The 17,749-nt window shown below is 39.2% G+C and overlaps 1 protein-coding gene across 3 annotated transcripts in view; it reads right to left on the minus strand.

The window, feature by feature from the left end:
- Positions 1-17,749, minus strand: part of svild (supervillin d) — a 68,118-nt gene that overhangs the window by 32,667 nt on the left and 17,702 nt on the right. For all 3 annotated transcript variants that reach the window (XM_041815392.1, XM_041815390.1, XM_041815391.1), the window contains 2 exons: positions 13,913-14,390; positions 5,748-5,782 (listed from right to left, as the gene is read on the minus strand). In XM_041815392.1, coding sequence (XP_041671326.1) covers positions 5,748-5,782; positions 13,913-14,280 — 403 coding nt within the window. In that variant the 5' untranslated portion in view covers positions 14,281-14,390. The remainder of the gene's footprint in view (positions 1-5,747; positions 5,783-13,912; positions 14,391-17,749) is intronic.

Raw genomic sequence — 17,749 nt, forward strand, 5'->3', positions numbered from 1 at the left:
TACTCAAGTTTTGATTTATGTGTCCAAGCTCCCCTGCTGTCCAGAACTGAGCTTGATTTAGATGTGACGATGAAACATCTCAGACGGTGATTCCACTCAGACTGCACTCGTTTAGCTTTGACTCAGCTCCAGTTTTCTTACATCATCGTCCATCCAGCATCCAAGCGTGAGACGGAGAGAGGGAAAAAAAAAGAAAAACTCAAGAGATGGAAAAACCTCCACTTCAGTTTAGTGATTTTTCCAGAAGTGTTTTCATCCATCTCTTCTTAGTGAAAACTGCTGAGAGCTTATTGGATTGACCTTTGAGCTTTAAATGGTCAAAAATAAGCCCAAATACTCTAAATGAGAAGTGAAGAGTTAATCAGATCTGCATGATTCTGTTGTAAAGCAGAATTAACTCAATTATTACTGCTTTGTTGGTAGCTGAAGGGGAAACCCCTTATGTGACCATGAAGAGGAGTTCTGGCTCAGGGCCTTCTGTCAGCCTGGACAGGAGAGGACATCAGCTGTGTATAATGGACTCACACGCACAACTTATTTAAAAAAACATTAAATGAACTGAATAAATAAAATTTAATTTTTATTTTTTTTTATAAAACTGTATTAAAATAGATAGGGTGAATAAATTACATTTAAATTATTAATAATGCAGCAACCTCATTCCATAGGTTCTTCAATGAACTGAAATTTCCCAGCCAACTTGAACGCATCATTATACAACCATGCTAGCTTGTTAAGTATGCTAATTAATGTCTATCCCGCTGATTTCAACACAGACTTCAGCACTGGATTACTTTTTTAACCAATGGGACATTTCACAGGCCATCTTGGCGGATAAAGAGGTTAGAGCCGAGGATCTGAGGATAACTTTACCTATGATGCAGCTGCAGACATGATGGAGTCCCTTCTCCCCCTCCTCAGAGGCTGACGGTTGAAGGTAGAATTAATTTGGTTCACAGAGCCAGAGCATCACTGTTCTAATAAAAACAATCTTAAATAATAGGAATTTCATAATCGGCTGGTGAGACTTTTTGTTGTTCCTCCTCGTTACAGTGATGTTCTTGTTTGAGTGGTGCTTTTTAAAATACTTTGATAGGTCCGCTAGATGACGTGCTGTCAGTGACACAGCTGCTGAATAATGTCAGCGCTACTGTTTTTGTCTTTGTCCTCTGTTTTATTTTACTGGGCAACAAAGTTTTCCTAAACAGGATGCTTTTATCTGGGAATATTCAGGCTGTTGCTGTCGTTTGCTGTGTTTGTGTGGTTGCCCAGGACAGAGTGACAGTGAGTTGTTCACTGGTTTTCTGTCTGTGTATGAGCTTCGTTCCACATGTATCAACTTGGTACACGTCTGTACTAGGGGTGCACCAATTGCAATTTTCTGGCTGATCACCGATCTTTAAAAAGCCTGACCTGCCGATTCCGATATTGGCTGATACTGATTTGTTTTTCTTTTTTATAACTGACAGCATACACCTTCAATGTTCCAATCTTATTTTATTGAAAAACACTGAACAATACCCATGAAACAATTCAAACTTGTTGTTTTAACTGCACATAAGGTTGTTTTTTTAAATATAAATGAAAAGTTTAGAGCATTGCTGTCCAAACTATTAAATTATATCAGTTCCTTTAGTTTTTCTTTTTTTCACATTTTAGTAGGTAGTGGTAGATAAGATCGGTTTTATATGTAAGTATCGGCCGATTGCCGATCCCCCAAAATTAAGGAAATTGGCGCTGATTCTGATTTTGCCTGATCGATCGGTGCACCCCTAGTCCGTACTGTACCAAGAGGCCCGTGCTGAATCGGTACTGTACAAATACACATACCTTTACACCCCTAAATAAAAGTAATCATACTGTAATAAATGTACTAAATGATATATGGATATGAGCTTGTATCATGCTCTTCTATTCATCTCTCTGCTCAAAGCGCTTTTAATACAGATCACACGTACACATTCACACTCATTTATCCCACATTCTCAAACTGATGGTGAAGGTTGATATGTAGAGCAGCTATCAGAATCCCATTCACACCCATTTACACGCAACTCATGAAGTAGTGGGAGCAAATTGGGGTTAAATGTCTTACCAAAGGACACAAAGACATCTGACTGTGGAAGCTGGTGATCAGACCCATAAACTTCAGACTGCAAGACAACTGACTCTATAGTAATGAGAAAAAGCTTCCATCCATCCATCCAACCATCCTCTTCCATTTATCCAGAGCCAGTTCACGGTGGCAGCAGGCTGAGCAAGTCAACTCAGACATCCCTCTCCCCAGCAACACTTTCCAACTACTTCTGGAGGATCCCGAGGCATTCCCAGACCAGACAGGACATATAATCCCTCCAGTGCTGCAAGGAGCTGCGGCTCTACTCTTAGTTCCCTCTGGATGTCTGAACTCCTCACATATCTCTAGGGCTGAACTCTGCCACCCTCCCGAGAAGACTCATTTTGGTCACTTCTAAGTGGCGTTCTCAGCACTCAGCACCTTGAGCAGAAAAAAATGCCTTCATTATCAGCTGTCACCATTCACAGCGCTCTCAGCTGAGAGCAACTCAGAACAGGACTCACTTGTCAACGTCACTTCTAGCTCATCAAAATCATCAAAAGGGGCAGGATTTCTGAGGAGAAACAAATCTGACTTGTCTTTTTAAGCGTAAAGTTTCCTGTTTGCTGCTGCTGCTTCTGTCAGGACAGGATTTCCTTTCCACTGTCCTCAAGTTTTCTTGATGATAATTCCTTGAAATATGGGAATATGAAGCACATGGAGCTATTTTATAATTACGCTATGGATGCTATCAAGAAAAGGAGTCAACTTTTGCAATCTAGCAACAACGAGTGCTGGTGAGAAGAGCTCTGAAAATTAGGTTGTGAGCTTTGCCAACACTAAAAACACTGGCAGTGGACACAGGCCCTTATTCAGTGTAGCCTGAACTGGAAATACATGTCGGAAGTGATGAAGTGAGGATGTGCATCAGTATTAACCTGACACGCCAAATGGATTTGTTTCACACATCCATCTAGAAAAGCTTCAGTAGGAAATGTATGAGAAAAGGCAGAGGATTTGAAAAAACTCGGAGTATGACTGGATGAACTGTCTGTCTGTCACATCTCTACGGGCCAATCAGAGCAACAAAACACGTGACGTAGCTGCTATTGAGTTGCGCGTGTGCAGCTAGTGAGGAATAACGAGAAACATGGCTACCATAGACATGTAAGTACTCGACTTTTGTTGTTTTTGAATAGAAAAAAACTCACTGCTGTTCTTTGTTCTTCTTTTAATGAAGAAATGTCGTCAAGTTCTGATAAAACTGGCACTTTAGCAGCATCCACCCTAATCTCTTCCTCCATAACTGCACTCTTGCTGCAGCTTGTTTACGTCACAACTACGCTGCGCCTGAAAGTACTGCCCCTCATTGCTGATTGGTCCTGTCACTTTCTAACCTAACCCAAACGGTTCAGATGGGAGCTTTGCAAGATGGATTCGCCAGTGAGAAACAAGGAAACGGGCATATCCATCTGCTTTGCAAGGTAACATCAGTATGTTGCTAACTGCAAAATAACTAGTGGTTGACCGTTTTCAGGGCCGATACAAATATTCATGAGACCAATAACCGATATATGGAATAGACAGGCATTTATCATTATGTACAAAATATACTCGATGTGGCAAAGATTAAATTGCATGATCCCAAAATCAAGAAAAAAAAATCAACAGTTTAACTCAAAATCTGCATGAGAAACAGCACAGAGCAACACAGTAGCAGCAGGAAAACAGGAAGCAATACCATACGCTCGATGTGTCAGTGGCGCCCAGGCTTGAGTGCTGATTGGCTAGTACTCATATTACATATAGCCAATGAAATTGTGTTTTATACAGGACATTTGGTGAGACTGTGGAGAGTGAAAATAAAGCCAGGGGGAAGTTACACTCTGCAGTAATATAATTGGAGTTTTCTGTGTGCATTTCCTAGAATGTTTTGGTAATATTCATTGTGAATTTTTCTGTAAATCTAAAAGCTAAAGGCATTTTACAAGGATGTTTTTAGGAATTTTCAACAGCAATAATTAGGACTTTTCACAGAACCTTTCAGCACTCTTTCCCAGGAGGTTTCCAGAAATATTAGGGAATTTTCAGGAAACTTGGAGGATTTTTTTCAGGTTTTTCTTCCCACCTGTTTCCTGGAAACATTGGGGTATTTTCTTTGGTGATTTTATTCTGCCAGGTCCTGGACTATTTGAGGTCCAAACAGCACCATGTTTGATTAAATAAATCTGATGAAAACATTTCCTAAATGTGGGCCTTGATTTCTCACAAAGGAGTTGGTTGGAGAAACCAGTTGAGACCCCCTGCACTGGAGTATTAACCAAATTGGATCCCCAAAGGTGATTGGTGCAAGAAGCAAAAAATAAATAAATAAATACCCTCCCAATCACTCATTTTTAATGAAGATATGATTGGTGGCTGATCAATCTGAGCATCTAGTTGCTGTTAACTAATACATTCTTTTTTAAGTTGTGATTTTATGACAAAAAAAAGAGAGGAAGTTCATTGTAGATCAAACCAAGAGGTGGAGACTGTGCTGTGCAATCAAGAGATCTACCCAAACAGTTGGTAAGTAAGTACACAAGTCAAACACACTAAGAAGTGTTTGGATTGAACCTGTGATTTATTTGAACACAGATTTCCTGTCTCTCTCAAACAAAACTTACTTTTGTCATGCACATATGCATGGAAAAAGCCTTGCTTAATTTAAATAAGTGACTGTATTGAACAGACAATCCTGTAGTAGGGCCTCAACAGAAGAATAGAGCTAGGATAGAATTAAACATTAACATTTTGACTCACTTTGGTAATCATTTAAACTTTTTATTTTCTTGCCCTCTATTTTACTTTGAAGGTAGGAAAGTCAGTTTACACTGTTGGGTAAGCATAAATGCTTCACAGCTCCATAAATACAGAAAAAACACCTGCTGTTTTGCTCTGGGGTCTTTTCATCACCTCTCTCTGCTGGTGTCTGTACAGTCTGACACTTTAACACACAAAGCACACAAACACAGACATCATGTAAGAGCAAAAAGCAAACAGAAACATAGCCGTATCCCATACATAAGCAAAGAAAAACAAACAGAAAAGCGGGCCAACCAATAGAAAAAAGGCAGGAGGAAACTAATGTAGACAGACAGGAGGTGCACAAACAGAGGCTCTAGGCTCAGGTGGCTGAATGTGAATTTTTAAAAAGCAACCAGCATACTGTTAGTAAGTTCAGCTATTTTTTCACTTCTCTGGCTCTAAAATTAGCCCATAATGGTAGCTTGCTGAAACAAGCTTTCAGTTTGATTTGAAATGATCAAAGTTTTGCACAGAAATACACACACCCTGAAGTGTGAGCACCTCGCACACCAACTGAGGAGCCACACTCTTTGAACAAAACTCTGCAGACACGTGCCAAAAATTATCTCCCTTAGCTTTCTGAAAAGAAAACCAATGCCTGAGGCAAAACATTCAGTTTCAATTATACTCTGCACAAAAAGGAGGCAAACACATCTGTAGGTCTGTTTTTCTTTAACTCCTTCTCAGTGGCAGAGAGCTAAAACAGCCTGCATCTATAAACCAGGTAGGTGATCTGATCAGAAATGAGCTCAGTGTGCAGAGACCTTGAATGAGTTCAGAGATAAAGCAGTGTGTGAAACAAAAGAGGACATGAGTGCAGGGAAAGTGGAGGGTTTCGTCTTACCCTTTGGCTCCTCTGCGTCATCAGTTTCCAGCAGCCTAGGAGAGAAAGACAGAGACAAATTAGGTCACAATCTTAAATTCAGGAGCGACGACAGAAATGACAAGTGTCTCGGCCAAGCTAGTCAGAAAAATGAATCCAAATTAGTAAAAGAAAGACACATTAAAAGATACAAACATCCTGAATGACAACTGTGACAGAAGTGACTTACTGTGCCTCCTTTCATATGAGTGCACTAATATTTACTCATGCTGCTCCTCCAGTCGGATGCTAGCAATGATATAACAGCACAGCACTGCCTGTACAGCATCTAAAGATGTCCATTCAGCTCTAAGTAATGGGCGTTAAATATGGATGGAGACAGCAGCTGCCTGTGGGGTAGCAGCAATGATGTAACAGGAGGAGGGGGGGAGCGTTACACACAAAGAGGAGCCGTGGTGGACATCTGGGAGAGGACATAGGTCACTGAGGGAGGGGAGATGGCCCCAGGCTGATCTGATCTGTGGGTTTGGGATTGTTTGGTAATGGATAAATAAAGCCAGACTCTTTTCTGACTCTCTTTGTACTCTACTGCACACTGTGTTTAGGTCCATTCAAACAGCAGCACTGTGAGGGAATGGGTCTATTTCTGTTCCTTATGACTAATTTCTCTGAGAATTAAATGGAAACTTAAATTAAGAGCAGTCGACTCATCTACAGGGAATTAAAAAAAAAAAAAAAACAGTGAAAACTGAGTGCAATTTAACTGTGCTGAATACTGTCTAAAAACATACTGTATGTAGCCTTTATAACTGATATCTGAAAGAGTTAATTACATTTTTCAATGATGAAATTAGTGACTGCTTTGAACAAGGGATGTGGTCAGGCAACTAATTTCAAAGTTGAAAATTTAAATTCCAGACGAGACAACTAGTGTTAAGTTAAGAAAACACTCTGAAAACACTCAGGTTTGAGCTCATGTTGTTTAACGTGGCATCATTTCAATTGTCCTGCTGAATGGCACAATACAAAATACACAACTTAATGTTTTTTTCTGTAAATATGTAACAAAAACAAAGACATTTTAAATCGAATCCACATAGGCTTTTCGTTAACAGACAACCATTGGCGGACAGATTGGTACAGCATCAGCAGTGACAAAGGTGTTGTGTAAGACTGTCGCTGTCAAGAGGGAACTAAGCCTAAAAGGCAAAGCTTTCAAATAACCAGCTGATCTTTGTTTAAAACCCTCATGAGTTTTGAGTAATGACCAAACGAATGACATTGTGGATACAAGCGGCTAAAATAAGTTTCCTCTGAAGGGTAACCAAGCTCAGTCTCAGAGACAGAGTGAGGAGCCGATACCTAAAGGGATCTGGGAGTGTAGCTGCTACTCCTTTGCAGCAAGAAGAGTCCATTAAGGTGGTTCAAGCCTCTGATCTCTTCTGGCCTGGCAATTCCTCTGGATCCTCCAGGAGGAGTTGGGGAGCTTGGCCAGGGAGAGGTATGTTTGGGTGAACTTGCTTTGACTGCTGTCATTGGTCCCAATAAAGTGAAAAAATGGTAGATGACTGGATGGATGGATAACACAGTGTGCAAACATTAGTAAATGCAAACAAACTAAACCTATTTATGTGAAATACTACAGAAAATAAAATACAAAGTCAAATATGAATGAAAGCTTGATTGTGGTTTGAATTCCTTATGCAGATGTAATGTAAAGGAGTGATGGCCATGTTACAGAAAAAACTGTATCTATGGTCTGTTTACAGTGTTGTCTATTCCAAACCAATAACTGCACAGAAAGCTCAGACATAAAGCTGGGACTACTTTTCCAAATATCAAAGGGGGGGAAACATGACATTGATACATACAGTACTATACAAAACTTTCAGGCATGTTTGGGCCAAAAATTTAGACTGGTACATGTGATGAGGGCTCTACATGCTTGGATTTACATCAACTTTTACATTGGGCCTAGCAATATATCATATTTCTATCTCAATAGCTATATGCACATGAGGAAAAGTCACATCATGCAGACGTGATATTCAGGTGACCTGTGCACATCACGCTGCCCCTTCTGTGCTTTGAAATTTTAGCCAGAACTGCATGTTTTCTCATTTCTGTGACAAACCTGCATTTAAGTTAGCATGTAATCCTCATCAGATGCCTGAGAAGTGAGCTCTGTGCAGAGGAGTCTGGTAGTCTCCTCTAATGTCAGGCAACAGGTGATGCTGCTGTCGCAAGGCAGTTACCTGAGACCTATCCTAGGTGAGTTGATTTCCGCTATAAAAAGGCACTTTGTTGCGGTCCTTGCTAATAAACAGATCGTTCATGGCACAGATGTGCCATTTGTTAATTTTAGAGTTTCAATGTGTGTGCTGCGACTTGAAAGTCATGTCAGATCGACCCTGTATTGTAAGCATTAATTTTACTGTCAGTTGTATTCGTCATGTTGGTCAAACTTAACTTTGAATGTCTTTAGAAATGGTTGATGACATTTCAGGCACATACTGGCAAGTTTATTAGTAAAGCTAATGAGGAAACAAGTGTACATAAAGGTACATCATTTATCTGGGTTTATTCTTTTTTTTTTTTTTTTGAAAAAATAACATATCAAGAAGAGAAAAACTATCGTAACTAAACTTGACAGGTTTACAAAGAAACCCTGCAGAAACGCCTTTAAGTTTACAACAGTGCCACTATTGCACTTTGTAGAAGTAGCTTTATTTTCAAATAAAGGAAAAAAAGTTGATTCTGGAAATTATTAAGTTAGTTTAAAAGAAAAACTGTAAAAACGTATGATTTTGTATTTTTTATGCAAAGTAATGTTTGTATGTAAACGCACACTTGAAGGCTGTCATCATTCTCTGCTTTTTCCTTGTTAACCAAGCACATAGACTCCATTTATGAACTATATTGAAATTGCAATATTGTTCAGTATTGTTAATTGCAATCACACATTATTTCCAAATCATGCAGCACTAGTTCTGTGCACTTTAAATGTAAAACATACAACACTGCTGTAATGATGAGCCCTTTTCAGGTGAAGAATATTAGAAAATTTTAAAAGACCCTGCAGAAATTAGCAGCTATATGGCATGTTCACTTTTGTAATTTAGGCGGGAAATTCTTATTGAAAAGCTGTAGCAAAATCAGCCACTTAGGCTGTAAAGGTCACAGAAAAAAAGCCCCTGAAATCCTGGAGGGACTGTTTACAAGAAAATTGGAGAAAATGATTCAATTAAGGCGTCATTATTATGTTGAAAGGGTTTTGTAGCTTTACGGCAATCATAAAGGCACTTTTATATAGTCCACATGATGTGTCAGCTTTAAAGGTGGAAAAAATCTAAGAAAATGATTAAATCTTGGATCTGACTCTGTATATTTAAACCTGTCCTTAGATGAGTGTCACTTTGTATGAAAGAACATTTAAAAAGCAATTTTTACAGCAGTATATGATTATGACTGATTGTGGGCTTCGGTTTGGTGACCACGGAAAGATTTGTCAGTTTTGGTTTGGCTTGCCTCTGTGAAACTTTGGGAAATTGAGGGGAATCTTAAAATGCCAGGATAAAATATTTATGGTGTGAATGGGTGGCAGGTTAAGATGTGAAACAGTAATCACAAAGATCACAAATTGATGAAGGTAAAACAATAATTTTAGTGATGTAAGACAGAAAACTTTCGTGATACTCGAAAATGATGAAAATGTGTTGTAGATTTTATATAACGATGGAAGTTGGGACTGAAAAGTTTAACACAAATTCGTGTAAAAGCAAAAGAGTCAATTATCAAACACTTACAGTTAACCTCCACACTCTTGCTCTTTGTAATTATGTCGCACTGAGAGGATCAAGTTACAGTACAGAGAGGATATAATTATAACCATGGTGTAGTTACAAGATTTAATCTCTATGTCTCTAATTTGTGTGCTTCACTTCTGGATATCTCCGTTCTTCATATGTCGTGTACTTAAACATGAAACTTCAGTTAGGTAAACAATAATTAGCTCAATCCTGAGCAGTCTATTCTTTACTTCTTTCCTTTTATAATCCACTAGCATACAACAATGTACAGTTAGCAAAAAATGCTAGCTCTATACATGGTCAATAATGTGCAGAACATCAAACCCAAATACAAAGAAGAATTCTATAAGATTTTTAGGGTGCAAGTCTTATTCATGAACAGTTTTAGGGGGTGGTGGCTCAGTGGTAAACTGTTTTCTAGTTGGAAAATTGGCTTGTTATTAACCATTTTATACTAGCTCCCACAGCCTGTTTTTCAAAGTATATCTAAACATGACACTGAACCCTTAGTTGCTGTGTTTTAGTGTGTAAAACTGTGCAAAATATTGTTGAACAGGCACTTTAAAAAGGTGAATAAATTAAACATGAAATGTAAAGTCCAGGTGTAAGGATATCTGATTTTTAAATAATCTAAACAAAAAAAAAAAAAAAAGAAAGAAAATTTAAATCCCTGTTTCAATACCAAAGCAACAGACACTGAAGTCATAGGGCAAACAACATTGAGTGATTTTGTTTCTTCTGACACAGGTGTGTCACAGTTCATTTTAATGTTGTGTCCTGGCCACCCCTGGACGGGGCAAACAATTGGTGTGTCACAGTTAAAAAATACTTTGCACATGATGTAGGTGTAATCCAAAGAATCTCTCAGTTTGTATTTGAAAAAGAAAAGTTCATCATTTATGGTAGAATCAAATGTTTGTTTTTAAGACAGACAATTGCAAAAAGAGTAACAGGTAAATTAGCACAGGAGATAATTTCTGTCTTTTTAGTGAAGGAAAAACAGTTATATAAATGTTGGTATTGGCTAGAATAAGCATTATAAAGATATCAATTAAGTGCAGCCCAAAAAATGACCAGAATTCAGAGATTGCACATCATGAATGTTGTCACCTGATGATCCACTGATTGGTCTGTATGTTGAAAGCTACTGCTGTGGTGCACGTACGCTCCCTTTAGGTTCAGGATCACATTTTGTACAAACAGTGATAGCAAAGTAGCATGATGTAACGGTGTTCTCTTTGAAATGAGATAAGGGTTCCTTTGAGGTTTTCATAGAACAATAACATTGCATTTTTACTGACAGTTAATTGTAAAAGTCAAAATGAAGCGTCTGAAGAATGTCACCCTTCAGCTGTGACATTTAGAGGGCAGGATTCTTGTCAGTCACAGATAAACCTGTTGACAGACAGTTTTCATTATCTTTGGAACAGCTGAGTTCCAGTTTCCTTGTTGCTATTTCTGTGGCAGACACAAAAACATGCAGGATAGAAAGGTTCAGTGAAGACATATCAAGTAAACCAGGAGTTGTGGACATTTCAATAAACATACATCCCAGATAAAATGACCTCTGTGGATTTTTTAGATGAGAGAAGGAAGCATGAATGACAATGTTAGAGCAGGGAACTCACTGCAGAGTGAATAAAAGATAGAATACACAACTAATATTTGGAGATTAGCAGCCATAGCCATACCTTCTGCTGTATCTATTCAGCATGCTCTGTTTACTTCACAAAAAATCATGACTCATCACAAACTTCACAGAACTGCCAAGATTACAGCTAACGTGAAAGACAGGCATGTGGACAAACACATCAACATGTCAGCCTGTGTTTAAGCTCTCTTTAATTAAAAAAGTAAGCCCTGACTGTTCTGTGACTTTACTCTGGGATTTCTGAAATATTCATCCTGCTTGTGATAAGCTGAGTCTGTAAGAAAACAGCTCCTTTCACATTAAAATTAAATCTAGAGATTATCACTAAAACACTTGATGCACTAAGATTTACTGAAACATGCAACACTGCCCATACTGTCTTTCTTATTAAAGAATATTACAACATAACACATGGCCTTTCCCATCTTATTTGGCCATCTTGCAGCTATCTAGATGTCTTGCTTCATTAAGCGCACGGCATGAAAACTTGGCAGAGGGCAATAATCCTACCTCCCCCTGCAAGCCAAAATTTCTCTCTATCTCAACACTGTCCATCTCAGCTCTTCTCTCTCTCCCTCTCATCGTTCCCTCGGGCTGTTTTTCAAGAACAGACAAGTCTGGCTATGTGCACATGGCACAATCCTCTGCTTGATTACAGCTCAAACATCTCCAGGCACACGACTGGTCATGTTTTGCTCCATTTATGTACAATTCTCAGAAGAACACTGCTGACAGCACATGAAAAAAATAAATGCTCTGACAACTGTTTTTTGTTGTCATGATCTGTTAAACAAGCAAGTTCTTACTAACTGCTTGTAACAGAACTGAAAAGATGCTTTCGTGTCATTAGTGTAAAACATAACATGGCAAAATAAATGAGCCAGTGCTCTGCTTTGCACACATGGCCAATTTTGGAAATGTTAGCTGTAGTGTTTACTTCAAACAGGAGATAGCACTCAGTGTTCAGCAAATGTGCCGACTTGTTGCCTCCTCTTCACTCATTAGGAGTCAGTGAAGCCTTTAACAGTAATTTAATAGCTGCCTTTCCAAGCTGAACTGCAAAGGTTCTCTAAATAAATGTTTCTCAAAGAAAGGAGCCATTGTACTGGATAAAATGTAATTAGTGATCTGAACATTTAGCTCTAAGTTTAAGCTGGTTTCCTTGAAGGTCAGGGGAGCACAACAACCCGGCACTCTAGTTAAAAAACAGCCAAACAGAAATACATACAAGAAAATACAGATACGGGTTGTTTTTATCAATTCCTATTATGAGTCACTGTGTCTCAGTAGTTTTGCATTTCATGCCTCTGATCAAGTTCAGGTATCATCTGGAACACTATGACAGGGCTGTGATAAACAGATAACAGATGTATAGAAACTTTTTGCTTTGAAAATTAAAGACATTATTCATGTGCCTTTTCTTTTCCAAATACTGAGACTAAGGGTGGGTGATATGACATTGTCATTATTAGCTTTTCCTTTTGGCTGTGGCAAACTTTCTGCAGTTTCCAATGCCAATCAGCACTCTGCCTGGTGTTAGCCTTTGGCTTGGTCCTAATGCCTATGGCGAAGGCTAGCGCAACTGCTGCTTCGTTTTAACGACATTAGGATGATGACTTTTATGCGACTTATAAGATCCGTTGTGTTAAACTCAAGGGCATTCTCCCTGTAAATTCTGAATAACTCCAACATGTTGTTAGCCTCTTAGCACTGAAGATGCTTCCTCTTATTCTAGTGCTTAACAGCGGGTCACATACTGGCACGCCACCTACTGTTTCGGAATGTGAAGTTTTATGAGAAAGACAACAAACGCCTGTGTTATTGGTGCATTTTATCGGTGGATATTTTATTATCGGGATAGAAAAAATATGTAAAGTATATGCAATATAGGCTGATAATTTATCAGTACCGATAATTATCATGCATCCCTAGCAGTAACCTATATTGTTCCTGCTTGATGCTGGAACAACATGATGATCCACAAAGGCTTGTGGAAAGGCAGGGGGATCCCAGAACAGCCATACCGCAAGATTCCAGTAGGATGTGTCTGGAGGACCTCAAAAAGGAGGCGACCAGGAGGCATCCACATTAGAGGGGCTCCCTCTAATGTGGAGTAATAGCAGCTTTACTCTGAGCTCTCTCTGGATGTTTGGAACATAGATTGACTTATAAATTGAAAATTTTGCCTTTCAGCTCAGCTCCCTCTTCACTACAACAGTCTGGCACAATGCCCTCAATATGCTGAAGCTGGCCCAATCCAACTCTGTTATATACCAAAGTTAAAGGTGGATGTATTAATCTCTGTAGTGTTACTGTTGGTGGGTAATACAAATGCTAGCAAAGATTGTAATTTTGGTATATGGAAGTAAAGTAGTGATCAGAGCTACTTCATGATCATTATTACTAAGGAAACACCCCACCCGTCATTAAAATGAGACATTTCATGAATTCCAATATTACTTTTAGCCTTATTAATATTGTATATCTAAGCAGTGCAGATTTTAATAAACAAATAAGTTGTTCACCATTTTTAATCCAAGTTCTAAACATGTTAATGGTTGCTCTTACAATGTGTGTATTAACATGGATATTTTTTGATCCTCTGGGTCTCAAGTGAACACTCCAGGCACCAAAGCTTTATTTGTCAACACCCGCTTGCTGCTTGACCAACACTGAACAAAGCAGTTTAAGGCTGTATTTGTTTTTTTGTTTTTTGTGAAACTCACCTGTATTGAGAAGACATCTTCAAAGATCTGACTTCTGTGTCTGTTTTGACCTGAATAGTCTCTTCTATTTCCAACTTCAGCTCATCCTTAGTGTTCTCTACAGTTTCTGCCTCTTTATTCCTCAGGCCCCTACTGGTGTACGTTTTCTCTGATCCATTATCATCATATTTATCCTTTTCTTTGGTTTCTGAGGATGCTGTTTCAGATGCGTCGCCGATTTTTCGGTCCCTGCGAACATATTTGGAGGTAAATTCATCTGTGTTGCCATAGCGCTCGGCAAGCTCCCTCCTTCTTTCTGCTTTGTAACGAGCAATCCGCTCCGCTTTGGTCTCTGGGGCAGAGCTCTGCAGAGTGTCTATCCCATCCATTTTGGAGTATGAATGCAGGAAAGAAGACGTGGAGGTGCTAGATTGTCCTAATTCAGGTTTGTAGATCTTCCTTGATGGCAATGTCTCACTCCACCAAAGTCATCCCAGTGCTGCAGACAAAAAAGGAAGTCATCATTAGTGTCTTGGAGTCAAATTTGACAAGACAGGCACTGTTAGGCTGTAAATCTCAAAGGACGTCTTCAGCGTTCAAATCAAACAGGCTCTGCTGTAGAGCTCTGAGCCAAGCCCTGCCCTGCCCCTGCTAACACCATCACCCCCCTGTGAGAATGATGTCAGCCAGATCTGCTCAGAGACCGCCGACCACCGCAGAGAGACTCTCATGTAACCTCAACAGCATCGCCTCACTTGGAGCCAGTTGTAAAGAGGGAGGAGGGAGAAAGAGGGTGAGAGAGTGAGAATCACACATCCAATAACATCTTCATCCAATTTTAGGTCTTACATAACTGAGGCTCGGTGCCTGGAATAATCACCTCTTCAACATTATCCCACCTCGTAATGAGTCACTATTTACTACAGACACAGTGATTGCCCTCAAGTGTGAATGTGTTAGCCCTGTGATGGACTTGGCAATCTTTTTAAGTTTGCACTGAGTCTCCATCAGTACATGTTGGGTTGGACTTTAGCTTCCTGAGAACAAAACTCTTTTTTAACATCTCTTTTCCACATTTAGCATGATATAAAACGGCATATTTACAGCTTTTGGCTTTAAGATATGTTCTAAGTAAAATTTAAGGCTGTTTGGTTGAGCTCATTTGGTTCCATTAAGTACTGACTGAGTGGAAAACCACATACTGCAGAGATGCAGAGGTTTAAAATATATCACCAGCTCACAAAGTAATGTGTGCAACAAAAAAGGGTCATACACAGACAGTTCCCACACTGCAAATGTGCCACTCCAGATGTGTAAGCTGCAGGCTTAAGAAATGCGCGCTGAAAACAAGCTTGATGAGCCCTATCCTCTCTAGTCTGCTAAACACAGCATCCATGGTTTCTAAAGAGAAATTCAAATATAGATTAAAATGACCAAAGAACAGTTTTCCATTTTGTCTCAGTCCATTTTTAATGAGTGACAGCTCAGAGAAGACAGCAGCATTTCTGGACTGTTCTAGGCTTTTTCTTTGTATGATACAGCTTTAAGTTGCATTTGGGAATGGCACAGTGAACTGTGTCGACAGAAAATGATTTCTGGAAGGTTTCCTGAGCCCATGCAGTAATTTCCAGGACAGAATCATGTCTGTTTTTCATGCAGTGCCACCTGAGGGTCTGAAGATTTCTCCAGATTCTCTGAAACTTTTGATATTATGTACTGTAGAAAGTGTGATATTCAAAGTCTTCCCAATTTTATTTTCAGGAATATTTTTTGAAATTGTTCCACAATTTTTGGACAGTTTTTTGAAGATTGGTGAACCTTTGCCCATCTTTACTTCTAACAGACTCTGTCTCTCTAAAATGTCCCTTTTGTACCAAGTTATGTTACTGGCCTGTAGCCAATTAATCTAATTAGTTGCAAAATCCTCCTCCAAATTTTACCATCTGTACCACTTACTTTTTACACTTATTTTTCCAGCCTTTGCCCTGTTTCTACTTTTATGAGATGTGCTACTGCCTTCAAATTCAAAATGAGCTCAAATTTTTCATAAAATGGTAAAATGTCTCTATTTCAACATCTAATATGTTGTTTACGTTCTATTGGGATAAATATGGGTTTATTTTTTATTTGAATTCATTGCATTCTGTTTTTAATTTACATTTCACATAATGCCCCAACTTTTTTTGGAATTGAGTTATACATTTAAAAGGGGGCAGGAGTAAATCTCTCTCCATGGGATCCCTCAAATCACAAGACATGGGTTAATTTAGAACCTAGGTTCTTAGATTTATGACCAGGAGAAGGGGTGTATGGGAAAACATAAGAGACTGTTGCATCTGGACAGTGTAAATGCTGAGAAGAAGAATAAAAAGTAAAGAAAAGGTCAAGACAAAGAAAAAAATGTGGTCATTAGGTGGAATAAATGAGCTGACTCCAAGAGCCTGTTCCTGTAATGATGACAAGCTTGAACAAATCTCTGGTGCAGCCCGTCTGACCCCTGAAAGCCTGCAGGGCTTTACAGCCAGCCCTGAATCAGGAAAAAAATATGGTTCTGAATTCATACACAGGAAATCCATGTGTATGTCAGGGGATATTTGTCTGAGTGTGTGCCTCCCCACCTTGACCCTGCCTTGCCCTCCTCCACCTAACATAACAGCACTTGGCTAAACAGTGCCTCCCATGTGTAGATTTAAATGTATTCTGACCATAAACTGGAACTCTGCTGGATGATTACACGTTGTCTGCTCCTTATTATAAACCTAGGAATGTCAAAGACATGGCCACTCTGGGACATGTATACTTTAAGAAGAATAAAAGCCACCATCTGTTTATTAGATTCACAAATCAGCACCAATTGCTTCCATCTCAGGAAGTCCAGCCACAAGCCTTTGCTCAGCCAGAGCGGAAACCATACAACTGAGAAGTCCAAGATAAGTTTTGTCTATGAAGTCCTTAACAAACAATTTTGTGAAAGGACTGCCAGTAAAACTTGGGGCTGATGATTACTCCAAATATCAAACACACAATAATATTCAGGTTCAAAATTATTTTCTCACCCTCAACATTTTTACCTGCACAGCAGTGGGTAATGATGAGAAAGCACAGAGTTTGGTGTACCTTTACGTTTTAACTTCTGACAGCTTGAAGCTAACTAGGTTAAATGCAACCTTGAGATATTAGATCAAAGTCACTTTAGTAAGCAATATTTAAATGCTACTTAAATCAAGTGGCCCCTTGTACAAACTAGTGAATGTCTTCTTCTGTAAAACACAAGCTTGCACAACAAGCATACAGTACATATAATTGCTGTCTGTGCAAATCCTGTTATGAAGTAACCTAACATGCCAGACAGACTGTTTAACATTTCCGTTGCATGGGACATGTCTTAAATACCTGGGCAACCACCCATAGTCTGTGTTTGGGAATTGCAAAACCTTTAAAAAACAACCACAGTGTCCAGTTGTGATAAAAGCTACAGCTGTAGCTACGTCTGCGCTCATCGCTACACCAGCAGCCACTGTATGCTGGCTTGCAGTGCACTATACCCAAGCCTGTAACTACCTCAAACTCATGCCAGTGCCAGTCAGGAGAATAGCAAAGACCTAAAAATGCTTCCAGTGTGGTTCTTTGCTCTCCCTGTAATGAAGAAATGTTGTCCAGTTATCATAAAAACTGCCACTGAACTACAGCTACATGTGAGCTACACATAGCCAGTTTGTAGCTACCACCTTGTTGTCCTCTAAGACTGGAGACAAGGAATCTGGCCAATCCATCGGCTTTGTGAGGTTAGCACATTTACCAACATGAAACAAGCAAAAAATGACATCACTGAGCTAGCTGAGGGTCATTTTAGTCCAA

This window comes from Cheilinus undulatus, linkage group 20 (genome assembly GCF_018320785.1).
Source record: "Cheilinus undulatus linkage group 20, ASM1832078v1, whole genome shotgun sequence".
NCBI classification, from domain to species: domain Eukaryota; kingdom Metazoa; phylum Chordata; class Actinopteri; order Labriformes; family Labridae; genus Cheilinus; species Cheilinus undulatus.